This window comes from Spea bombifrons, chromosome 5 (genome assembly GCF_027358695.1).
Source record: "Spea bombifrons isolate aSpeBom1 chromosome 5, aSpeBom1.2.pri, whole genome shotgun sequence".
Taxonomy (NCBI): Eukaryota; Metazoa; Chordata; class Amphibia; order Anura; family Pelobatidae; genus Spea; species Spea bombifrons.
Genome location: NC_071091.1, coordinates 47,911,365 through 47,938,399, shown reverse-complemented (window position 1 = coordinate 47,938,399; position 27,035 = coordinate 47,911,365). Strand labels below are relative to the sequence as shown.

At 43.3% G+C, this 27,035-nt stretch overlaps 1 protein-coding gene and 1 long non-coding RNA gene across 4 annotated transcripts in view; one reads left to right on the top strand and one right to left on the bottom strand.

Moving 5' to 3' along the window:
• The window catches only part of LOC128497214 (uncharacterized), a 202,553-nt gene that overhangs the window by 89,090 nt on the left and 86,428 nt on the right, over positions 1-27,035 (top strand). The gene's annotated exons all lie outside the window — the stretch shown is intronic.
• Positions 1-27,035, bottom strand: part of FYCO1 (FYVE and coiled-coil domain autophagy adaptor 1) — a 150,328-nt gene that overhangs the window by 102,468 nt on the left and 20,825 nt on the right. For all 3 annotated transcript variants that reach the window (XM_053467160.1, XM_053467163.1, XM_053467162.1), the window contains exons 3-6: positions 25,647-25,753; positions 24,802-24,927; positions 7,903-8,009; positions 3,074-3,217 (exon numbers count right to left, since the gene is read on the bottom strand). In XM_053467160.1, the coding sequence (XP_053323135.1) occupies positions 3,074-3,217; positions 7,903-8,009; positions 24,802-24,927; positions 25,647-25,753 (484 nt within the window). The remainder of the gene's footprint in view (positions 1-3,073; positions 3,218-7,902; positions 8,010-24,801; positions 24,928-25,646; positions 25,754-27,035) is intronic.

Here is a 27,035-nt window from a genome sequence, read left to right as displayed (position 1 = left end):
GCCCAATGGCAGGACGCACGGCAGGAGGCTCACTGGAAGGGCTGAAGGCAGGAAGCCCACTGGCAGGGTTGAAGGCAGGAAGCCCACTGGCAGGGCTGACGGCAGGAAGCCCACTGGCAGGGCTGACGGCAGGAAGCCCACTGGCAGGGCTGAAGGCAGGAAGCCCACTGGCAGGGCTGAAGGCAGGAAGCCCACTGGCAGGGCTGAAGGCAGGAAGCCCACTGGCAGGGCTGAAGGCAGGAAGCCCACTGGCAGGGCTGACGTCAGGAAGCCCACTTGCAGGGCTGACGGCAGGAGGCCCACTGGCAGGGCTGAGGGCAGGAAGCCCACTGGCAGGGCTGACGTCAGGAGGCCCACTGGCAGGGCTGACGTCAGGAAGCCCACTGGAAGGGCTGACGGCAGGAAGCCCACTGGAAGCTAGGAACAATTCAGGATCCGGTACAAGTCTGGATTAGATACAGGGCCAGAGCAAAACTGTCCTATAACTTTAATGCAAAAGAACCTGACTGCAGGACAGGTTTATAAAGGCAGGGTAATCCAGGTAACAAGGCCCAGCTGCTTGTAATAACGAGGTCTGGGCGCTCCAGAGAGAGAAGGGTGGCCACTAGTGTTGTTGGAAAACATGAGCGTGAATACTAAGTGCATAGTCCTGGCAGGCAGGGAGGATCCTGACACTGAGACAATAATCCCATCAGCGCGGACTTGGTGCTCCTGGTTATCTGGGATGGTGCGCTTGAATCTTTTTTTCACCAGAATTTAATAAATTTTCTATAAACTATTTGGACTTAATTCACTCAAGCATCTCATATTTTGCCGAAACATACTTTAAACTTACAGAGGGCAATGTGTTTATACATAGGTCAAGTTGCCATCACGCCAGGTGGCTAAACGGGGTCCCCAAGAGTCAGTTCATTAGATTAAGGCAAAAACTTTAACACACATGCACGTATTTTGAAACAAACTAAAGGGAAAACATTTTGATGCATATTATCTGGATACCCTTGTTGCAGAAGTAAGAAAAATGGACGATGACAATAGTAACAATTCTGTCTTCACTACCCAATGCAACTCAAATGTCTTTAATATTTAAGTGTTGGAAAAATATAGGCCTATACTTCTCAACGACAATATGTCAGAGAAGCCCTATCTAACAAACCACAAGTAATTCCTAAAAAGCAAAGAACCTCAAAAATATTTTAGCCCCAGTCAAGTATTTATATATATATATGTAACCCATGTATTTGTATTATGTATATTTATTATTGTATTTGCTCGATTATAAGATGGCCCTGATATGCCACTCTGACCCCAGAAATCTTTATACCCTCTATATGCCACTATGCCTCCCTGATATGCCACTCTGCCTCCAGGAATGCCTTATACCGCCTATATGCCACTCTGCCTCCCTGATACTTGCGGGCGCGGGCGGTCTTTCTGGGGCTGCGGGCGGGAGCGGGCGGTCAGGCACTGTGAGGGAACAACTCGAGGGCAGCCTTGCGGGACTGCGTGGGAAATCAGGTAAGGAGGCGGGCGTGATTGGCCACAAATGTGGCGGGAGCGGGCGGGATTGGCCACAAATGTGGCGGGAGCGGAACACCCACATTGCGGGAGCAGGCGGGAGCGGGATTCAAAACAGCGGGAGCGGGCGGGAGCGGGATTCAAACAGCAGTCCCGCGGAGGGCTCTACTTCAGACTCACTGGTGTCTAGTGGGGGCAGTCTGTGAACGTCTGTGCGATGCAAGTAGAAAAACTCTGCTGCACGTTAGTTTCACCGGGGCTTTTATGACTGATGGTAGGCGGTGAACAACCTCCGCTGTTGCCGGCACTTCCGCTGGGGCTTCAATGACGGAGAGCCAGCATGGCATGACATGACCTTCTGGTACTCCATCATAGAAGCCCCAGCATAAGTACCAGCAGCAGCGGAGGTTACCAGAGAGGAGGATCCAGGTTCCCCACAGCGCTGCGGGGATCTGGATCTTAGTCTTGTAGTGAGACTTCAAATAGATGAACTTGAATATAAGACCAGGGGTATTTTTTCAGAGGAGCGGAGTGATCTACAAACCCTATAATGTGTTGCATCCTGATAAGCTGGCCCTAGATTCACTATAATGAGCATTGCAAATTTCTGATAATCGTGTGATTACAGTACATTTTCAAAATATATGTTCTTTGAATCTATCACAGTAGTTGTGGCAGAAGATGAGATAAAGGCTTAAATAATTCCCCCCCCCAAAAAAGTCTTACATATTAGAAAATACAGCAATCATCCCACTGGCTATTATCAGCTTACGTAAAGAAATATATGTATTGTAGATACAGTCGTGTGAAAAAGAAAAAGTACAAACTTTGAATTCTACGGTTGTACATATCAAAAAATAACAATCAGGTCTAAAAATTAAGTAAATACAACCTCAGGTGAATAACAACATGTGGCATATTACACCTTGTCATATTTTATTCAACAAAAATAAAGCCAAAATGGAGGAGCCATGTGTAAAAAACCAAGTACACAATTACTGCTTCCATAGGAATTAAGATGCTAAGTAGGAGACTTAGGCATGCTAATCAAATGACCATCAGCAAGTGTTACCACCTCTATAAAAGCCAAAGTTTTAGCAGTTAATCCTAGAGAAGCAATTGCTGCTGCCCAGCAATCTTAAAAGGCCATTTTAAAACAATTTACATTTAAAAATCCTCCACAATGGTGAGAGTGACTGATAAAGTAATACAGAAAATGATTACTTCAAATTATTGCTGCTAAAGGTGGTTCTACAAGCTACTGAATCATAAGGTGTACTTAGTTTTCACTCATTGCTTCTCCATTAGGGGTGGTTTTTGTATACATATTTGTGCATATACACACAAGGTGTGTATATATATATATATATATATATATATATATATATATATATATATATATAAAACTTGTTTTTTCTTTACTAGAATACATCACCTCAATTGATTTCACAAAGACCTGTTTGCAAAAATATATGATTTGTTACTCCTATATAACAAAATGCAACCTAAACTTTAATAATAAAGTGAAGATTTCATTATATAAACAACAAAATACCTGGCAAATGATGGCCATGCAGCATCTAAGTCATAGCCTTTAGCTGTGAGGTCAAACTGGACTTCAGTAAGTTCATATAAGTAACCTACAATTTCTAAACTTGTTCTCATTTTCAGGAAAGGGCTTCTTGCATAGTACCAGTCCCTAAAAGGAAAAAAACACATTTAAATAAACTATCAAGCAATCTTGCAGTCTCCCAAATATTGAAGAACTAAACCTCCTATGATGCTAAGCTAGCTTAGATGCTAGATGAGCATCATCTATAGATGTACTTTAACAAAATATGGATGACCACAGTATTTTGTCTGTTGGGGGATGAGATCAGGAAGATGTTTTAATAAGATCATCTGAATTGAAAATGATTTCTGTAGACATATATTCACTTTATAATGTATCACACTACTTAACCAATACTGTTTAAGACATCAACATCCAATACATTAACATATGCATCCTTGGATCCAACATCATATGTTTCAATTGGCTAGATCAGCAGATTTCCATTTATGAATAAGGGTGTTCTGTGAACCTTTTCATTATGCTGAGAAAACACTTTTTAAAACACAATATTGTTTTTCTTTAATGTTTTAATAGATTACATTAAGCATTGTGCATCTTCACTTTTGTTTTCCTTGATCTGGCCACTCTCCTTCATTTCACAACATTTGCAGAGTAATCCTCCTGCATTAAATATTACAGGGGACATGACAAGTGCTCTCCACCTAGGGTCGGATAAACAGTGTTCTGATGGGTCCATAACTCTCACCTGTCCCACAAAGCAGCAATCTGATCGTGACCTGGTCAGTTTGTTGCTCAGCGAGGGAGCGTCAAGCCTTGTGCATTCAGATTGGTATAAGCTTTGTCTTTAATGAATTTTGGCAATTTTATGTGTTTGCATGAATCTCAGCTAATGAGGAGTGTCCTCAAGCAAAGAAATGCCAAAATCTCCCTTTAAGATTTGTAAATTAATTTGCAACATTTTGCTGCCACTACAACCCGCTTTGGCGCTCTTTGATAACGTAAAGTGGAAAGGGACATATAAAGAGGGTACATATAAATGAGGTGGATTAGAGAAGCTATAGAACTATAGTCCATTTTATTGATTTACTAGGACCGCAGAGGGGATTTTTTTAATGCAATAATTGATTTTTTTGATTTTTTTTTACGTCAAAAGATAATAACATGTACAGCAAAAGCAAATATAGCGCAGCTAGAGTCTGCAGATGAGGAAATAGAACGACCATACAGAGGCGGAACAAGTACAGCTGAGACCAAAGTATTATACATCAGTGCACAAAGGTACAATCAAGGTAACATCATAACCACAATGACCAATAAAAGTGAGTGAGCCTTTGGGCTGGTGTGTTGTATCTTCATATAATCAGTAGACATTGAAAGATAGTGAATCCGAGTAAAGTATTTTTTAGTTTTTTCCAAGAATCACAAACTAAATACGAAATGACGCATGTCTGGGCAATATGTGTGTTGAAACAATAAGAAAAGAAAAGGAAAAAAAAGAAGAAGAAAACATGAACAAAAGACGGCATATAATGATGTGAGGTGTAGGACCGTCATGATCGCACTTAAGTTGAAGGTTCGCATATACGACATGAAGAGAGCCACTCAATGTATAGCGTGTGGAGAAGCAGGAGATGGTGTGAGTGGGAAATATACCAATGCAAAACTCATCCCCTTCAGCAGGAAAACCCGTGAGGAGTGGAGGAGCATTTGAACACAGCGGTGCAAAGTTGAGCATAATATAATCAGGCGCGGCTGAAAATCAATAATCAGAACAACAGATATGTTGCAAAGGTTAGTGAGGATTGATGTGACATTTTCTAAGGCACTGTGTTTGTCTAAGACAGACAGTACTTCTGATAGAGGTGGAGGGACTTTAGCTTTCCAGGAACGTGCAATACACAATTTCATGGCTATAAAAAAGTGAATGATTAATTTACGCACTGGACTTGGGGGGTATCAGAAAACATATGTATAGGGCTGTTTCCGGGAGAGGGTCTAAGCTGACATGAAGTATGGAACCAATAATGGAGAATACCTTTTTCCACAATGGGGTAAATGCTGGACAAGACCATCACATAAATAGCATTGTGCCTTCTTGGCCACAACCCCTCCAACAAGATCTAGGGTAGCCAGGGACCATAAAGGAAAGACAGGCTGGAGTCAGGTACCAGCGGCAGCTAAGTTTTTTTTCTGGAGTTCTAGGTGATTTATACAGTGGGAAACTCCTTTCATCATTGATTCTGCTTCTAACCAAGACTCCAGAGGGAATGCAACCTGTAACTCCCGCTCCCATGCCAATATATGAGATAATTTGGTATTGAAAAATTTGGAAAGCAACAGAGAGTACCAACTAGAGATTGCACCTCGAACGTGCGGGACTGACTTAAATAGTTTTACAATCGGGTGAAGAATGAGGAGAGAAGGGGTCACTGGGGTGACTTTGGTGTTAAGGGCATGACGGATTTGCAAATATTTGTAAAAATCCTGGTGTGGAATGTTATGAGTTCGAGTGAGATGGTCGAAAGGGGCCAGAGAAGTGCCTTGATATAAGTCACCCAAGGTCCTAAGTGCTGGGCTAAGCCAGTTGCGCATGGTTAAGTCAGGGATGAGGAGTTCCATCGTTTCTAAAGGCGTGAAGGGAAAAAATCTAGCGAGGGAAGGGAAACGTCGTAGGCATTTATTCCAAATTGTTAGCATATAGGCTGTCGTGGGGGGTAGGTCTGGGAGAGGAGGGCGGTGTGCGCGGTCTGCCCACAGGAGTTGTGAGACTTTATAAGGCGAGAGGATAGCGTCTTCATGAGTGACCCAGGTCGGTGTATTAAAATTAGCATGGGACATTAGAGCCTGGGATAAAATGCAGGCCTCGTGATAAGATTCTATGTGTGGGATCCCCAAGCCGCCTTGGAGTCTGGAAACAAAACGGGTACGGTTAGCAATCTGAGATTTACCTTTGATTTTAGTGAAATTAACAAAATAAGTTTGTATGGAAGGCAACAGCGTCGGTGGAGGTGACACAGGTACTGTTCGGAGAACATAAAGCAGTTTGGGAGTAGCAGTCATTTTAAGGGCATTAATACGTCCCATCCAGGAGAGTTCAAATTGCCGCCAACCTAAAATAACAGATTTAATTTGTTTCCATATTGAAATGATGTTGAAGTCATTAAGCAAATGGATATTTTTAGGTAATTTAATCCCTATATATGTATAGTCCCTCCAGTCAAATTGCTACAATGCATGGAGTTGTGCTGTCTTTGCGCTAATACTTATATATATCGGCAGCAGGGTCTAATATTAAAGAATGAAAAATAACAGCCAGTTCAGCTGTTATTTCAAAATCATATGTACTTCAAAGATATACTTACATATTATGTAGTTTAAAATGCATGTCTAAGTTATATATATATATATATATATATATATATATATATATATATATCTACCTGTGTGTGTAATCTCATGCGCTTCATAGTGTGCCCCTGAATGGCAGAAATAAAATGTGGTCACCCTACCAGTACCCTACACCAATTTTACTCTGGGGGGTCAGTTATTGTTCTTTTTTCTAATATGGGGCCAGGTCAATCTGTCTGCCAGTGCTTGTCTTGTCCTGCCTCTGAGCTTTAATGTCCTTCCTTACTCTGAGGATCAATTCCTTGTTCTTTTTTTCTAATATGAAGGAGGGGATTCAGTCTTGTTTCTGGATGTATTTGCCTGCCAGTAGCTGTTCTGTCCCTTGGTCCATTGGTGTATCAGTTTTGGTCCTGCAATGCAAAATTGATGCATGTGTATATGTGAATGTGTGTGTGTAGTGTGACATTCAGGTAGGATTGGTGGTGGAAGGGAGGTATGTTTCTCCTAGATTCCTTTCCTATGTGAAGTAACACCTGAATCTTCCACCTGCTAGGTGATTAATTTAGGTGAATGAGAGGGTGGATATAAAAGGGAAGCCAGGAGGGCAGGTAGCTCTCTGGCTGAGGACACAGAAAGCCTGTCTGTGGAAGAGACATGTAAGTAAAGGTTGCTGGACATATTATTAAGTTGGCAGAGAGAAGCTCTCCAGCTGGTAGTGAGGGACATCCTTTGTATAGTAAGTGCCGGACAGGCAAGGTATTTCTTTTGTTGCTGTGTTGTTATATTTCTTTTGTCTTTGCAACCTTTCCAATAAACCAGACCCTGTGTCAGATTGCACAAACCTACTGCTGTTGGCCTGGTGTGAATGAAGACGGACACTTGTCCCTTGACCTCAGCGAGATCCCAGACCTACCTCACAATAGATATATGTTGGGGGCAGAATAGAAGTTAGAGGATGAAAATGTAAAAGACAGAGAAGCAAGAGAAAATAAAAAAAGGGAAAGAAGTTACTAAATGTGAGGAAAATATGTTAGCAAGCGAGGTGCAAAAGAGACAACAGAAAAGAAAAAAAGACAGTGGCAGAGGCAGAATGTAGAGAAAAAAGGGAAAAAAACTTGCTAAAGGCAAAAAATGTATGAGAAATGGGCCTCTTAAGTAATTGATCCAGAACCCAAAGCTCCTTAATCTGGCCTTGTGTCTAGTGCAAAAATGGAAAACAAAAAACAAGTACACTTAAGTAATGTGATAAGAAACAAAACTGTATGTCGAATATTATGAAGATCATAGCAATGCTGCTATAAATGTAGCCTCTGAAATAAAAAATCAACAGAAGAATAAATATATCACATATAAAGGCTTTGGTTATGTTCAGTCAGAGACTCATCATTTTTCAATTAGAAACCTTTACAACCATTGATCACTACTCGTTAGTTGCATATCAACACAAACATGATATTTACTTGGTTACTCGTTCATTCATAAAACATTGCTGCAATGTGTCTGCCAGCCTCTGATGGACCAATGAATATCTCAGGAAAGCCCGTCCTTTTCCAAGGGATGTCTTCAGCTGAAGTAAAAATACAGAAGTATATTTTAGGATGGAATCAACCAACTTTTATGTACGCAAAGTACAATGTACAGTAAACTATTTAAAAAGATGCAATTAATAAACATTTCATGAAATGACCCCACAAAAAACAGTTTAAAAAATAAATATTTGCATTAAATTAATTAGAAAATACCAAACATTCTACATTAAGCCTGCTCTATTGAGTTCTTGATTTTTGCTTTTGCGTATAACGTTTGATTGCAGCAGTAAAATTGTCTGAACTTTGGATTCCATGTCAGAATGGCAGTACATTCAAACCCTGCCAATTTCATGGGTAGTTTCATGTGAACAGACTATCACAAAAATCATCACAAAAAGTATAGGTTGAGCTCTAACATATTTAAAGCTAGTACATCTGAGCTGTAGAGCGTACAATTGTCTAAATGTCTTTGTGAGCTGTAGCTTCACTGGAACAAAAGGGCCTAGCCCAGTGGCGGAACTACCGGGGTCGCAGGGGTCGTGACTGCGACCGGGCCCTGGAGTTCTGCCACTCAAGGGGGCCCAAGCAGGGCCGGACTGGCCCACCGGGATACCGGGAAATTTCCCGGTGGGCCCGTAGATTCGGCCGGCAGAGAGGGATTTGAAGCCGCCTCCGGCGCCAGGGGCGGGCTGGGCAGGGGGACAATTGCCCCCCAGGCTGCCCAAAATCTAATCTAAGCGGCCGCTGGGTGCTGATGCGGCCGGCCGGCGCTACTATAATACTTGTTTTTTTAATTTAATATGGCAAGCTGGTCCGGCTTGCCATATTAAATTTTAAAAATGTATTAAAGCGGCGTCAGCACCCAGCAGCCGTGTGCGATGGCCGCCTAGTGATCAGAGCAGCGTGAAGGGTGAAAGCTCCGCTCCCTCGCACGGACCTTTCACCCCTCACGCTTCTCCCATCACAATGCGGCCATCAGATTGCTGGGAATGTAATCTAAACGGCCGATGCGTGCTGATGCTGCCGGCCGGTTCTGCTTTAATACTTTTTTTTTTTTACTTTATATAGCAAGCCGATCCAGCTTGCCATATTACATTAAGTAAAAGTGTTAAAGTAGCTCCGGCGGCGGCATCAGCACGCATCGGCCGTTTAGATTACATTCCCAGCAATCTGATGGCCGCAGAGTGATGGGAGCAGCGTGAGGGGTGAGAGGTCCGCCTCCTCGCACCAGAGTGGCATTTAGGAGGGTATAAAGCATATCGGGGAGGCAGAGTGGCATATAGGGGGGCATAAGGCTTTTCTGGAGGCAGAGTGCCCCATGATATGCCTTTTAACCCCCTTTATGCCACTCTGTCTCCAGAAATGCCTTTTAACCCCTATAGACCACTCTGCTGCTATAAATGCCTTTTAACCACTATATACCACTGTCTCTATAAATCCCTTTTAACCCCCTATATGCCACTCTGCCTCCAGAAATGCCTTATACCCCCTTATATGCCACTCTGTCCCATTATATGCCTTTTAACCAGAGTGGCGTATAGGGGTATAAGGCATTTCTGGAGGCAGAGAGGCATATAGGGGGTTAAAAGGCATATCAGGGGGCAGAGTGGCAAGCCTGGGGCAGATGTGCATAACTGGGGGGGGGGGTGTCAGGTTGGCGAGGAAATAAAAAAATGAAAAACATTTAGATAGAAGGGGGTAGGGATAGGGTAGATAGCCTGAGAAGGGGGGAGAGGGGGTAGATGGTGTGAGAGGAGGGTAGATTGGGTTGGGGGGGCCCTTAACAGATTCTCGCACCGGGGCCCTGAGGCTTCTAGTTACGCCCCTGGCCTAGCCCAATCCATAAAAAAACTGTCCAGACCAATATCCTTACTGCTGCAAACTTTACAGTAGGTACTATGCATTCCATTTAATTACATTTTTCTGGCATTCACAAAACCCAGATTTGTCCAAAAGGCTTTGTTTGGCTTGTGTGCAGTTGTTCTGCCATGGAAACTCTACTCATGGAGCTACCAAAGGCAGTTTGGAACTCCATAGTCTGTAATCCTACATCCTAGGACATGTAATTGTTTATGACCTACTGAACTCTGCTCTGTGAGTGTGCATGGTGTATCACTTCATGGCTGAGCAATTGATACTCCTAGACACTTCCTCTTCACAATTAAAGCAATTACAGTGGACCAGGGAAGATCTAGTAGGACAGAAATTTCACTAACAAGTGGCATCCCGCCACATTTAAAAAGAAAAATCTAAATCAAATCAAATTTATGCCTCTATATTTATGCCTAAAGTGCTTTTAAAATGATTTACTGGTTGTGCATTGCTTTTTTGTGTGTACATGTTGGTCAATTTGGAAGCACCTTGAATCTGAATGTGTACGCCTTTATGCATTTGTTATACCGTATTTGCTCGATTATAAGACGACCCTGATTATAAGACGACCCCCCAAAATCTGAATATTAACTTAGGAAAAAAAGAAAAAGCCTGAATATAAGACGACCCTAAAGGAAAAAAGTTTTACCAGTAAATGTTAATTCATGTAAACTATTTTTTTTAATAAAAGCTATGATTGAGAAAAATATTTTTTTTTTGTTTTTATTTCTTGTATTTTCCAACCTGTCCCCCAGTTACACACATCTGCCCCCAGGCTTGCCACACCAATATGGCACTGTGGCCCATGATATGCCTTTTAACCCTCTATATGCCACTGTGCCCCATGGAATGCCTTTTGACCCCCTATGTGCCACTCTGCCTCCAGAAATGCCTTATACCCCTATATCCCATTCTGGCATTTAGGGGGTTAAAATGCATATTATGGGGCAGAGTGGCATATAGGGAGGTATAAGGCATTCCAGGAGGCAGAGTGGCATTAAGGGAGTTAAAAGGCATTATATAGAGCACTCTGCCTCCAGAAATGCCTTATACCCCTATATGCCACTCTGGCATTTAGGGGGTTAAAAGGCATATTATGGGGCAGAGTGGCATATAGGGAGGTATAAGGCATTTCAGGAGGCAGAGTGCACTATTAAATGCCCCCTTAACGCCACTCTGCCTCCTGAAATGCCTTATACCTCCCTATATGCCACTCTGCCCCATAATATGCCTTTTAACCCCCTAAGTGCCAGAGTGGCATATAGGGGTGTAAGGCATTCCAGAAATGCCCTACACACACACACACACACACACACACACACACACTTACTTACCGGTGCTTCCAATTTCTTGCTGTATTGCCGGGGCAGCGGGTTGACGTCTCATTCCGCGGCAGCCGGAAGGAGGTGGAGTTGGCAGCGGGGGTTTGTATGCGTCCATCGCAAATACCTTCCCCGGCTGTCAGAGATCAGGAACTCTGGAACTCTGGTCTCTGACAGTCGGGGAAGGTATTTGCGACGGACGCATACAAACCCCCGCTGCCAACTTCACCTCCGGAAGCACCGGTAAGAATGCGTGGGGGGGGGGGGCGACGACAGGAGGATCCAGGTCCCCTGCAGCGGTGCGGGGGATCTGGATCTTAGTCTCCTAATCAGACCTCTATTTGAGGTCTGATTAGAAGACGACCCCGATTATAAGACGAGGGGTATTTTTCAGAGCATTTGCTCTGAAAAAAACCTCGTCTTATAATCGAGCAAATACGGTACTTATATACAGAAAGCATGGGATAATCATGGAGGGAGTGTATAGATCCTCTTATATTTTGCCAAGTCCAGGGAGATGTTTGGAATTGTTCTTCCATGGTACATAGTGTATTTTTGGGTCCCTGGGGTGGAGCATTTGGAGAGTAGGATGGGCCAGTGCTCCACTCCATAGTTTATGAGCAGCAGAGGAACAGCGGAACAACAAAGTCCGCGGATTCCAGCACACTCATTAGTACTCACCTGCATTCACTATTAATGGGAAAGGTATTTAAATAAAAACAGGCACAGCCTTTATTTAACCCTCCTCTGTGACCTAGAAGATTGAGTGTGTGTGTGTGTGTGTGTGTGTGTGTGAGCAAAGATTCCTGGACAGAATACCAAGTTAAAGAGTATTGTGTCACATATGATGGAGAATGTGGGCACGACAACTTGTTTTCAGGCTTCTCATTGCTATTCAGTTTATCTACCAATATATCTGCAAAAGGAAAATCATCTGACAAATTAGCTGCAGTATTTTCATAAGAATTCCACAACCTTAAAAAAATGGGGAAAATCTCTACCGATTATCATATTGTGCGCAAATTTTGGTACCAGACCAACTTGACAGTTTAATGTGCCACAATGCATCTTAACCCGTACGATAGTAGTAGGATAATTGTGTACCTGCTCGGTACCCGGACATGCAGTTCTAGGTGCCAGGCAGGTGTTTTTTTTTTCTCATTAAGCCCTCCTGCAGCGCTGCGGGGACCTGTATCCTCCTCTCTGGAATCCAGTTGACATACGCGCATAGACAACCTCTGCTGCTGCCAGGCACTTACAGAGTGCCGGTGTGGCATGACTTTCCAGCTCTCTGTCATAAAAGCCTCGGCAGAACTGCCGGGCAGCAGCAGAGGTTGTCCACACGCATCGCACAAACATCCACTGACTGCCCCACTAGACAACAGGTAGTCTTGAGAGGCAAGTCTGGGGATGCATTGGTAAGTCTAGGGGGGCCAGAGTGGCATATAGGGGGTATAAGGCATATCTGGGGGCCAGAGTGGCATATCTATAAGTAACGGTGCATTATGAATTAAGTAGGGAACCTTAAAATGGCTATTAAGTACCGGTATAGCAATGTAGACCCCCACTTCATAGCATTTGACACTGTTCCGAACCAGCGGTTATTGAATAAGCTAGGACAAATCGGTCTTGGAGAAAATGCCTGTGTTTGGATTAGAAATTGGCTTAGTGACGGGGTGCAAAAAGTTGTTGTCAATGGTAAATTCTGAAGCAGGATAACTGTGGTAAGTGGGATGCCTCAGGGTTCTGTCTTGGGTCTAGTTCTCTTATATATTAATGAACTTGCAATAGATATTGGAAGTCACTTGTCTTTGTTTGCTGATGACACAAAATTAGGTAAGGTTAAAAAGTCTGACCAGGATGTAGCTTCTCTTCAGAATGATTTGGATAAACTAGGTGACTGTGCAGTTGAGATTCAGTATAGATAAGTGTAAGATAATGCACTTTGGTACCAAAAATAAGCAAGCACTTACCCTTTAAAGGGTACAGCATTGGGAATAGCAGAAAATGAGAAGGTATGAGAAGGAAAATGACTTAGGTATAATTGTAGACCACAGACATAGCAACAAAGTGCAGTGCCAGTAAGTGGTTGCAAAGCCAGAAAGGTATAGGCATGTATTAAGAGGAGTATTAAATCACAAGATGAAAATATAATTTTAACTCTTTATAAAGCAATGGTGATGCCTCACCTTGAATATGCAGTGCAATTTTGGGCACCAGTTTTTAAGACGGATGTTATAGAGCTGGAGCAAGTGCAGAGGTGGGCTACAAAGTTAATTAAAGTAAAGGAGAATTCTAGTTACGAAGAAAGACTAGAAAAACTGAATGTGTTTTCACTTGAAAAGAGACATCTAAGAGGGGATCTGATCACATTGTACAAATACGTAAAAGGTCAGTATAAACAGCTCTCTAGTGATCTATTCACCAAGAGGTCTCTACAAAAGGCAAGGGGTCAGTTGAGACTTGAGGAAAGGAGATTTCAGTATCAGTATATGAAAGGGTTCTTCACAGTAAGAACATTAAGAATATGGAATTCTCTGCCTAATGATGTTGTATTATCTAACTTGGTGGATATTTTTAAGAAAGGTTTGGATGCTTTTCTGGTTAAGCATAACATAAAGGGCTACAACTGTTAAAAGGACAGTAATATTAGCAAGCTGATCCAGGGATTCCACTATGGAATCAAGAAGGAATTTGCTTTCCCTGTTGTGGCATCATATAGAAGTAGGTACATGTAAAAGGTTGAACTTGACCTACTATATTATATTTATAGCCTTTTTAGGCAGCCCATAATTAATAATGCACGCTATAAGTAAGGTGCATTATGAATTAAGGAGGGGACCTTAAAACAGCTATTGATTTTCTAAATGTCTGAATATAACATATGCTGTCTAAAGCAGGACTAACTGAACAATAGATACCAAAAATCTTAACATATATGAATTCCTGTTCATTAAATAAAATACTGTTTTACCATTCCACTAATGTGTATTTGGGTACGGCCTATAATCGGGCCAATACGGCATATATACCGTATTCTACTACTATTACTAAAATCTTGTCTATCCCACCTACCAAAGTAAGCTGCTGTTTTAGTCACAATTACAACCAAGGACTCAGTGAGGGGTCAGGATTCAGGGCAAAGATAGCTTACAAGCTATTTTATGGTGAAGAATCAAATAAAACCACCACTAGCAGTACAACCACCATTGGGGCTACTGCTACCACCCCTGGTACTACCACTACCTTAAGCACTGTTTAAGCACTATTTTTGCTTCAGAAGATAGTGAGGAAGAAGAGGGAAGGTCTACTCTTGCAGCAGGAGTAGACCTTACTCCACCTTCTGCTCAAGTGGAAAAGGATATGAACATCTTTGATAACAAAGTTGATGGTGACAATGACCAGAAGTTAAGATTGAGCCAGATTTGGAGGAGTCAAGTGAAACATCTTCCAGTTTCTCTGTTGAATGTGTTCCTCCTTCCACTGTGCAGAAGCAGTGCACAGGTCCCTCTTCAAGAACTGGAAGCACTACAACCACCACCATCACACATACAATTATGAAAAAAGAACAAAAAAACAATAATACGATGTAGCAAAGTGTGGGAGCATTTTCAGACTGTGAGAGATGGGCACAGTGCAAGTTGCATCATAAGGTAGTGAGCAGGGGTGAGGTGAAAAGACATTTTACCAATTCTGGGATGAATCAACACCCACGTACACACCACGGTGCAGCTTTGCTTCAGGTGAAAACCTTAGGCATTGGTGACAACAGCAAAACCACAACAGCGCCATCAGCAACAGCTGCAAGAGCCAAGGGCGTGGTGATGCCTCAGCGTTTTCGCAGAGTTTCACTGACACAGGTAGGGCACGGATATCCACTGCACTAGCCTACCCAAAAACACTTTGGACCTTTCCATTCAAGAAGCATGTCAAGGCAGCAGTCAAATAAGGTAACATGACTGCTTGGTCAGCTTAGGACTGTTGGAAGTGCTTCCTTCTTCACGATTGAGGGGAAGCCCTTAAGGTAGCTGCCAGAGGCTCTCACTACCCACTACCGCCTCCACTGTTGCACATTCAGCAAGACTATAGTGCCCTCCCTTTACCAGTCTTATGTGAAATTGTTGAAGGCTGAGCTGCCTGAGGCAGCTGGAGAAACCATCATCTTCACCTCCGACATATGGAACGCCACTAGTGCACAGCATGACTTTATTTCACTGACGGCACAGCGGTGGCTGCCCAAATATTTTGAGGATGAGGGCAGTAGCACTTTACCAGGTGCAGGCAGAGGCACACGGGGTGAAAGGATGGGCCAAACTGGAGCAGAAGAGCAAAAGGGTTATAGATCCTTCCTACTCTATGCTGAGGTTATGGATGAGCAGCACACATCATCTCACATTTTGGCAGCTCCTAGGAAGATGCTGGTGGAGTGGATTGAACCACAGGCAGGCTCAGCGGTAGAAATTGGAATGGTGGTTAAGGCAGCAAACATGGTGAAAGCAGTTAGAGATAGGAACTTTATGGGTTTGTGTTGCACAGCACATATACTACCCCTGGTGGTAAGAGCAGCTATTCGAACTGACAGGCAGGGTAGGCTTTCAAAACTGATTAAAAAGTGCCTTAAGACTGCTGGAAAGACCAGGAGAAGGCACCACCAGGATGAGTCACCCGCTGGAACTCCACCCTAGAGTGGATCTTACAGCAGGAATTGGCTGCTGTGCAGCCTCTGAGCAGTGCATTGTGGTGGCCAGCCCATTGGGCAGAGGGGAATGGGCTTTAATGGGGCAGGTGGTAGCATTCCTGAAGCCATTTAGGGATGTGACCAAGGGGTTAAGCCAGAGCATTGCCACTTTTGGATCAGGTCATCTCCTTACTTACCTACTTTGGACAACACATGCATGACTTGCTGGAACAAAATGAGGTCTTTCGAGGCGAAAGATTAAAAGTGGGGATTGCGAAGCTGATCAGTAGGCTGACAGAAGAGCTGAAAGGTTGCATGCAAGCCATCAGGGACACCTCAGAGTACATGCTGGCCACCCTCTGTAATCTATACGAAGTCATAGGAAGCCTTCTCTTTTTTTAGCAATGAAAAAGAACCCACTGATAAAGCCTTTCTTAAAAAGTTCCTTTATGTATTGGGCCAGGGCTTGGTTTTCAGACTCTGATAAGGGATAAGTTCATCCTGGAAGAGAAGTACCAGGTAGCAACTCAATGGCACACTCCAGATGGTAACTGTGTTAGCTGGACTCCCTTTACTCCCTGCCTGGCGCCTGACCGAGACCAAGCCGCAAATTCATGGAACTTTCTAGTGACTAGCAACCGATGCGATGCCTGTCGAACTTTGGAACTGAGTTGCTATGGACGCCTGTTGCCCTACCACGTCGCTCTTTTGGGGTTATGTTGTACTTGTAGTGGGTCACAATCAGAGGTGGTTACTGAGAGGGAGCTCATTTGGGAAACCTGGTTTACTACTCATCTTTAAAAGCCGGGGAACTCTGCCCCGGCTACTTTGCGGACTATTCCCAGGGACATTCCCAGCGATGTCACTCAGGTTTCAGACGGATCAAGTCTGAAGTTAGAACAAAACATCCCTGGACCCTGGGCTCTTCATTGGTACCCAGGGATTGTCATCGCTCCCTCCGAATGATCAAGAAATAATGAGTCTTTACCAAGTGGACATTGCTGGCTATGGGAACTGTATTTAGGTGCCAGACTGTCTGGTAGTTGATGGGATTATACTCCTTATCTGATTTTGTTTATGTATACCCCTGCTCTTCTAAATAAACTTAGTTCTGTTTTGCACCCTACACTAAGTCTCGACTAGTGCTTGGGTAATTAACAAGGGGTTAATCCCTTGAGCAATTGAGCTTTCAGCAGCAAGGAAGATCTCCGTCACAGAACGTTTGTGGCAGACCCCTATGGTGAGTTGCAGGGAACTAGTGGAATTGGGTATAATCCCTGAACTCAGGGCTGAATCATCCAAATAAATCATAGCGAACTGGGAATTAACAGAATCCCCACTTCTTTGGCCCATAAGAGATCAATAACGTTATCAGACAGTACATATACAAAGAGTCATGAGAAATTTATCTCAAACATTAAAGTAAGAGAACATTTAGGGAATAGTGACCATAACATTTGAGATTAATTCCAAAAAGCGAATAGGTAACTGCTCTACCAAAACACTTAATTTCAGAAGGGCAAACTCTGACAGGATAAGGCCATCCATGAAATGTATAGACTGGGATGGATTGTTCTCTGGGTTAAACACAGAGGACAAATGGAATACCTTTAAGCACACATTGCAAAGTTACACATCCCAATATATAGCTATGGGAAACAAATACAAAAGAAACAAATGAAAACCAATGTGCATTATAAAAGTGAGGGGTCGGTAGTATCATTTATGGCATACAAATATGCCAACAAAGCCTGCAAAAAGGAGATTAAAACGGCTAGAAAATTAGAAAAGTATTGCCAAGAAAAGTAAAACCAATCCCAAGAAAGAAGTACCGTATTGGCTCAGATATAGGCTGCACCCGAATATAGGCCGCACCCTAAAAGTTTGGTGCTTTTTTCAAGAAAAAGTTTTGTAATAGATATGCTGCCACTCGGCCCCCCCCACCCCCGAGATATGCTGACACTCTGCCCCCCCGATATGCTGCCACTCTGTCCTCCCTCGAGATATGCTGCCACTCTGTCCTCCCCCCATCGAGATATGCTGCCACTCTGCCCCCCCGATATGCTGCCACTCTGTCCTCCCCCCATCGAGATATGCTGCCACTCTGTCCTCCCCCCCTCGAGATATGCTGCCACTCTGCCCCCCCCCCCACTTACCAGAGCAGACTCAGCGGAAGTGCTGGCACCGGAAGTTGTATACGCGTATTGCGTAGATGTCCCCCGCCGGCCCCGCAAGACACCCGGGAGTCTGCTCTGGTAAGTCTTGGGGGCAGAGGTAAAATGCATTGTGCGGCCGTTCACCAGCTGCGGTGATGCACGTAAACAACCTCCCTTGCCGGGACTCCCCCCGTGGGAATTCCCGGCAAGGGAGATTGTTAAAGCACATCGTGCAGACGTGCCGGCAGCGGAGGTGGTTTACGCGCGCAGCGCTGCAGCCGGTGAACGTCTGCGCGATGCGCTTAGACAATCTCCCGTGCCGGCACTCCCCCCGTGGAAAGTGCCGGCAGGGGAGGCTGTCTGAGCGTATAGGAGAGTAGGATTTGGGTCCCCTGCACTGCTGCGGGGGATCTGTATCCTAACCCTGCAGCCTGCGCTAGACCCCGAATATAGGCCGTACCCCCACTTTAAACACTTAAATGGAGGAAAAAAGTGCGGCCTATATTCGGGCCAATACGGTATGTAAATGGAAAAAAGTTAAAGTTAGAGAACGTTGGTCCTTTATTATCTGAAACTGGAAATTTGGTTAGTGAGGACAGAGAGAAAGGAAGAACCAATGACGGAGCCCCTGCTAATTTTAAGGAACCGTTGCAGCAAACATTGGCTGACACAAGAAAAAAGTGCTCAAGAAATTAAATACTTTTAGGTAGACAAGGATGGTATACACCCAAGGGTACTGAAGGAGCTAAGCCTAACTCTGGCTCAACCATTATTACTAATCTTTTGGGATTCTTTCAGCTCAGGTATAGTTCCATTAGATTGGCGAATGCAGATGTTGTGCCCATATTTAAAAATCTCAACCTGGCAATTACAGGCCAGTAAGCTTAACATCGGTAGTGGGGAAATTATTTGAAGGGTTGCTAAAGGTATACATTCAAGATCATATCTTGATCAATAATCCAATAAGTAAAAGTCAATATAAGCATTATATGAAGAAGTTAGTAAAAATATAGACCTGGGTGTTGCTGTAGATGTGATTTATCTGGACTTTGCTAAGGCATTTGATACGGTTCCACATAAAAGGCTACTCTACAAATTAACAGAAATAGGAATAGGGGCAAATGTCTGTATGTGGATCAGAAATTGGCTAAAAGATAGAATGCTGAGGGTTGTTGTGAATGGATGTTTCTCAGCCTGTACGCAGGTATTAAGTGGAGTGCCTCAGGGGTCTGTCCTCAGTCCTCTTCTTTTTAATTTATTTATAAATGATCTCCCAAGCTGCATTGAGAGCCATGTCACAGTTTTTGCTGATGACACAAAATTAGGCCGGGTAATTCAAACTAATCTTGAGGTTTCTTCTTTGCAGGAAGATTTAGACAGAGTTGGGGACTGGGTGTGCAAGTGGCAGATGAGGTTCAATATAGAGAAATGCAAAGTTATGCATTATGGTAAAAATGATAAAAATGCAACCTATTCTTTAAATCGAATATCCTTGGGGGAAACTACCAATGAGAAGGATTTAGGACAGGGGCGTACCTAGAGTATTTGGCACCCGGGGCGGATCCTGTAAGTGGCACCCCCCCCCAAATGTAAAGACATCTACAAAATTATGTTGGCAAGAATATTTATTGCACCAATTTGTAAACTGTATGTCAACTGTAAACAACAAGAAATCTGAAAAAATAAATTAATAACTTATAAGTAAAATAAACATGTTTAAATAACATTTACTGAATATATAATAGTGCTTTATTTAATAACCCTCAAAAAAAAAACGGTGTCCACATTGCCCACATAGAACCTGACCAGCACCCAAATTACACACACATAGGATGTGCCATATTTGCCCCCAAACAGCCCAGTATGAGTCAGCATTGTTCCCAAACAGCCGAGTGTACGCCATCTTTGTCCCATAAACATGCTACCTGTGCCACCTTTGTCCCATAAACACCCTGCCTGTGCCATTTTTGTCCCATAAACACCCTGCTTATACCATCTTTGCCTTTTTGACAAATCAACTATACACCTATGATTAACACAAACACTTTTACAGTCACTCACTAATTCACTTTCATTCACACAATAATTTATTCTTTCACACAAATTATTTACACATATTCATTGATGCATTCTCACAAATTCATTAATTCTCTCACTCATTCACACAATTCATCCACACATTAATCTATTCATTTTCGCTCTCTCATTCTGACTCTTTATTTCAATATTCTTGCTACCCTCCTTTCTCCCTATCTACCCATTCTCACCCCCTTCTGCCCTATCTACCCCTTCTCACTCCCTTCTCCCTATCTACCCCCTATCCCCCCGTCTCACTCCCTTCTCCCTATCTACCCCCTCCTAACTATCTACCCTCTCCCCCCTTTGAAGTTCACTTACCTTTCAGGAGTCCTGCGGTGGGGGTGCAAGGCCTCTGTCTCCAAGCTATGACACTGTATGGAACAGCATAGAGTGATGGGAGTTATGATGTACTTTAGAGCATAATTATATAATGAAAAAGACATTGGAAATGGTACAGCATAACACCCATCACTCTCACACATTTACCAATCCACACTTACCATTCCAGGTGCCACACATACCAATCCACACATACCAATCCACACATTCCACACATACCAATCCACAGATTCCCCACATACCAATCCACTTACCAATCCACAGATTCCACACATACCAATCCACACTTACCAATCCACATATTCCACACATACCAATCCACACTTACCAATCCACACATACCAATCCACAGATTCCACACATACCAATCCACACTTACCAATCCACAGATTTCACACATACCAATCCACATTTACCAATCCACAGATTCCACACATACCAATCCACACATACCAATCCACAGATTTCACATTTACCAATCCACACATACCAATCCACAGATTTCACACTTACCAATCCACACATACCAATCCACAGATTCCACACATACCAATCCACACATACCAATCCATCACTCTCACTGAATAATTTCCTACCTTTCCTCTTTTCTTCTTACAGCAGTCAGCTCCTTTTCTTTCTCTTCGCTCCTCTTCTTCTGTCTTCTTCCTGGTTCAGAGGGCACGGACGGCGGTGGGCGCGGCTTCAGTGTTGTGCGCCGGGATCTGACAACAAACCCCGACGCACAGCAGCAGTTGCCGCGCAGATCGCGTGGGAGCGGTATCGGAGGTCTTTAACAGACCTCCGGCTCCCTTGAGAGATTTTAAGCCGGATCCTTTAAGCCGGAGCCTTCTCCTCCAGCGGCGGACATTGCTATCCGTCTCTGGAGGGGTGCCGGGTGCCGGACCACCCCCCCCCGCCCCCCGCTAGGTACGCTACTGATTTAGGAATAACAGTTGACAACAGTGCGCAATGCCAGCAGGCAGCTGTGAGGGCCAATAAGGTTTTGGCATGCATAAAAAAGGTATTGATTCAAGGGAGGAGGATATTATCTTGCCTCTTTACAGGTCATTGGTAAGACCGCACCTTGAATACACAGTAGAATTCTGGGCACCGGTCCTTAAAAAGGACTAGGGCTGCAACTAACGATTATTTTAATAATCGATTAGTTGGCCGATTATTTTTTCGATTAATCGAATAAAAAATGCAATTTTTTTTAAATTTAAAATAATGTAATAAAAAAAACGTACAATTTACACTTTCATCTCTTTATCACAATGGCATTTCTCTATTCACCTTCTTATTTTACTGACATAATAATAAAAGCAACAAGAACCCAAACACAGTGTTTCTCAAACTAGGTTTTAATACAAAGTTATTAGTAAGTATTAATTCATGTTAACTATTTTTCATATTTAATAAAAACTATGAGAAAAAAGCCTTGTTTATATTTTCTTTTATTTACCAAACTGCCCCCAGTTATGCACATCTGACCCCCAGCTTGCCACTCTGCCCCAGATATGCCTTATACCTCCTATATGCCAGAGATTCCACTGTGCCCCGATATGCCACTGTGCCCCCGATATGCCTTATACGCCAGTGATATGCAACTGAGCCCCCTGATATACCTTTTACCCCCAAATATGTCTTATGCCCCCATGATATGCCTAATATCGATATGCCTTATACCCCCTATATGCCACTGTGCCCACTGATATGCCTTATAACTTCCAATATGCCACTCGCCCCCATTTATGCCTTATACCTCCCTATATGCCACTGTGCACCCTGATATGCCACTCCGCCCCCCATAAATGCCCTGCACCACCTTGAAATTCATTATACTCCCTGATTCACCACTCTGCCTCCCCCAGATATGCCACTCTAAAATTCATTATACCCCCCATACACCACTCTACCTCCCCCTATACACCACTCTGCCTCCCTGAAATTCATTACACCCCCATACACCACTCTGCTACCCTGAAATTCATTATACCCCCATACACCACTATAACTCACCCATACACCACTCTGCCTCCTCCCCCTCCCATACACAACTCTGCCTCCTCCCCCTCCCATACACCACTCTGCCTCCTCCCTCCTCCCATACACAACTCTGCCTCCTCCCCCTCCCATACACCACTCTGCCTCCTCGCCCCTCCCATACACCACTCTGCCTCCTCCCCCTCCTATACACCACTCTGCCTCCTCCCCCCTCCCATACACCACTCTGCCTCCTGTCAGCAAAGAAGGTTCACAAGACACCAGGGAGTCGGGTAGAGAGGCAGAGTGGTGTATGGGAGGGGGAGGAGGCACAGTGGTGTATGAGAGGGTGGCTCCCATACACCCCTCTGCCTCCTCCCCCCTCCGATACACCCACCGGCTGACAGTGAGGGGAATCCAGGTCACCTGCAGCGTTGCGGGGGATCTGGATTCTAGTGTTATAATCCGATCTCTGTTTGAGGTCGGATTATATAAAGAGAGGAGTTTTTCATTATCGATTATTATCGATTTTATCGATTAGTTGTTTCAGCCCAAAAAAGGACATTATGGAATTAGAAAAGGTGCAAAGGAGGGCTACAAAGTTAACAAGAGGATTGGGAGATACTAGTTATGAAGACAGACTAAAAAAGTTAAAATTATATACGCTAGAAAAACAGCGTCACAGAGGGGATATAAATAAATATTATATAAATATATGCAGGGCCAATATAACAACCTCTTTAGTGACCTATTAATTAACAGAAATGTACAAAGAACAAGAGGTCACCATCTGACACTGGAAGAGCGCAGGTTTCATAGATGAAAAAGGAAGGGATTCTTTACAGCAAGGACAATAAAGGTATGGAATTCACTGCCAAGGGAGGTGGTGTTATCAAATACACTAGATGACTTTAAAAGGGGTCTGGATATTTTTTTTAGAATGGCATGACATACAGGGCTATAAATAGAATAACATTAATATTTTAGAGCTTCTTTATCCAAGGAGAAATCCGATTGCCTCTTGGAGTCAAGAAGGAATTTTTTCCCCTTGATGACAGAATTCGAAGTAGCTTAATTAGGGTTTTTTGCTTTCTTTTGGATCACGAATAGGAAGGATAGGTAGAATGGTTGAACTTGATGGATTTAGCTCCTTTTTCAACCTTATGAACAATGTACTATGTACAATCCTTTTTGCCCAAAATCTAAACATAGTCCTAGGTCCTTGAGCCATTTTTCTCTTTTGCAGAGAGACATAGGAGAGGACGAATCTCAGAAGACACAGTGGAATTGGAGGACTGAACTGAACTGATGAGGATGGGAAGAACGGATCTCTCTTTCTCTTCTCAGTTATCGTTCCTGTTCCCTGGCATCTAATTTTAGACATAATGCTATCAGATCATCAATGTCATCTGGGAGATCTTAACAGATCAAGGCATCTTTTAAATTATTGCTAAGCCCTTGATGGAAGGCAGCTCGTAAAGAGTAAGTATTTCATTTCATTTTCTAAGCCAGGGTACGAAATTCAATCATGTATTGGTCAACAGTATTACTATCCTGTTGATGTTCCATTAATTGTGATCGTCATTATCGTTATTGATGACCAGGAGAATCGACGGCTGAAATAAAAGACTCAAAATCATCCAGTAGTGGGGAGTTCTGTTCAAGGAAAGGTGATGCACAGGTAGGTGGCTACCGGTGCTCCACTTGTAGCCACCTAGGCCCCCCAATCTCCCTCATCTGCATACTTCAGCCTCATGAGCCCCGTGACCTCTAACTGCCCCTTCAGCCACCTAAATTACTGAACTGCCCTCTTCAACCCCCCAAATAACCAGCCACCTCTAGTGCACTCTGACCCCCATATATTCCCTCACTCCCAACTGCCTTCTCCAGCCCACCATCTGCCCTTTGGACTGCCCTCTGACCCCTCACCTACACACCCAACCCCTGGCACCCACAGGAGATAGCTAGGGAAGTAAGGTAAGTGATTTGCTTTATTACAGGACAGGTAAGGGGGCTGATGTAGCTAAAGTGGAATGAGGGGGACAAAGGGCAGTGAGGGCACTGAAAGGGGCAGTTGAGGGGATGAGAGGGAAGTAAGGGGCTGAGATATGCCTTCCTTTGAAATTTTAAAAGGTTCCAATAGGTTTAATAAAGTAACCCCCTGCAGCGCCAGAGCAGGGATTATAGCCTTCTGGGGCTTAAATGCACAGATAAAAGGAAAGAAATGGGACTGCAACCTGGTCTTTAATGCATACTTCCTGGAACAATAAAACACAGAAAACGTACATACATTTTAATATATCTGAATGTAAGCTTTTAAAGAAAATTTACTTTTTCATTAACTCACTTGAAGAGGTTTACAGAAATGTAACTAAGAAATTACCTTAGCCTTTATGCTTACCTCAGAATTAGATTTTACAAAGCGAATTCCATCATTTGCTCCTTTTAGTTTAGCAAGGCAGTCACAGAAGTAATCCCAATAGTCTTTTTTACTTCCTAGAAGTGTTGTTTTTTCCTTAAGATCAAACTGGATTAAAACAGAGAACATTGTAAGTGTGACATGTGAATGTAATTCATGTGACTTTGACTCTGACAAGAAGAAAAATATACAGGTCCAGCACTCCAAATGTCAGTCATAACAAATTGTTAATTAAATAACGTGCTAGGGAATCCAAAACAGACAAATTGCTTATCGTGTTTCATGCTAGACTAGAAAACACATTTACAACAAAACCCCTTTTTTCTACTTTTAAACCACAAAGAAAACCTATCATCCTATCCATGGAATTGGTCAGTTGGCTGGTGGCCAATCAGCTAAAGGTTCTGAAGAACCATGACATGAGATCACAGCCACATCATGGTACCTGATGCTTGCACGTACAGCAAATGCGTTAGTCACATAAATAGCCTTGACACACTTCATTGGGTTGGCCCCCAAAGAGTAAAGACAAAAAGAAGGATCCAGGTTTGGAAGCGAAGGAAAACAAATAACTAGGAGAGTCGCCCTGGGCAATGAATGCAGAATTTGGAAAGGGATGCATACCTGAAATTGAAAGGGGGTAGAATTTAACTAAGAATGGGAAACATGGGCGAGAAAACTGAGGTAAAGGCAAGGATGAGAATAAATACAATAATGTTAGGGAAGGTAATATTAGCTGAAGGTACAGAGAAAGAGGGAACTCAAAAATTAAGATTGAAGAGGGAGGATCTGTTTTTTTTCTTTCAAAGGATTTGTACTTTACTGACCTGTAGTAGATATTCCAGCTTGTAGAAAACTTTATGTAAATGTGTGCTGTCATCAGTGATTGGTTCCCTCATTTCTTTAAATTCCTTGTTGAGTTCAGATACAGCATCTGAACAAAGAAAAAGCGAAAAAAAGATGATTTGATGATACAATGGTTTATTTAAAGCATATGATATCTGAGAGGTCTCTATTTTGATAGTTCATCCCCTCCTTGAAAATACAGCTTGTTGATGGCACACCCATCCTTGCAAATGCAGCTATTTAGCATAGGGGTGATGTGTTAAGAAGAACACATCTCCTGCTGGATATAATCAGTCAGCTCCACCACTGACTTAGCAAACACTCTGGGGTCCCTTTAAATGAAGCAATGTGTAACTGCTAAATTACATTTTTAAGGAAAAAATACACAGTGGAATAGTAAAACAGTATTTTATTATATTCTATTTTACAGTTAGTCAGCACAGGTTATATACAAACAGAAAACCAATAGCCATTTTAAGGTCCCCCCTTAATCCATAACGTACCTTACTTATAGATATGCTTCCCTGCCCCCTGGTGTCTAGCAGGGCCAACCGGTGGACATCTGTGCGATGCGCGCAGACGACATCCGCTGCAGGCACTTCCACTGGGGATTCTATGATGGAGAAGCACCGGCGGAGGTGCCGGCAGCGTAGGTTTTCTACGAGCATCGCCACAGCCGGTGAACGCCTGCGCGATACGCGTAGACAGCCTCCGCTGCCGGCACTTCTGCCGGGGCTTCTATGGTGGAGCACCGGAAGCTTATGTCACGCCGGTGCTCCACCATAGAAGCCCCGGCGGAAGCGCCAGCAGCGGAGGTTGTCTAAGCGCATCACGCAGACGTCCACAGCTGCCCGAGAGAAGGATCAAGGTCCCCTGCAGCCTAACCCTGCTGCTTACCCGCAGCAGGGCTGAATGAAAGAGAATAAAAAACACCCGCCCAGAACTGTATGTCCCGGGCGTCGGGCGACACGAACTGCGCATCCCTGCACTAAACCCGAATATAGGCCGCAACCACACTTTAAAGTGGGGGGGAAAAGTGCGGCCTATATTCGGGCCAATACGGTATATATATATATATATATATATATATATATATATATATATATATCTATATATCTATATATCTATATATCTATATATATATCTATATATCTATATATCTATATATCTATATATATAGATATATATACAGATATATATATATATACACATACACACGCAATACATACATACATCCATACAGAGGTACACACAATGCACATCTAATCATTACACCAACAGGGACTTTGATGACATCGCATTCTAAAAACATAGAAATTAATATGAAGTTGGTCCCCCCTTTGCAACTATAACAGCTTACACTCTTCTGG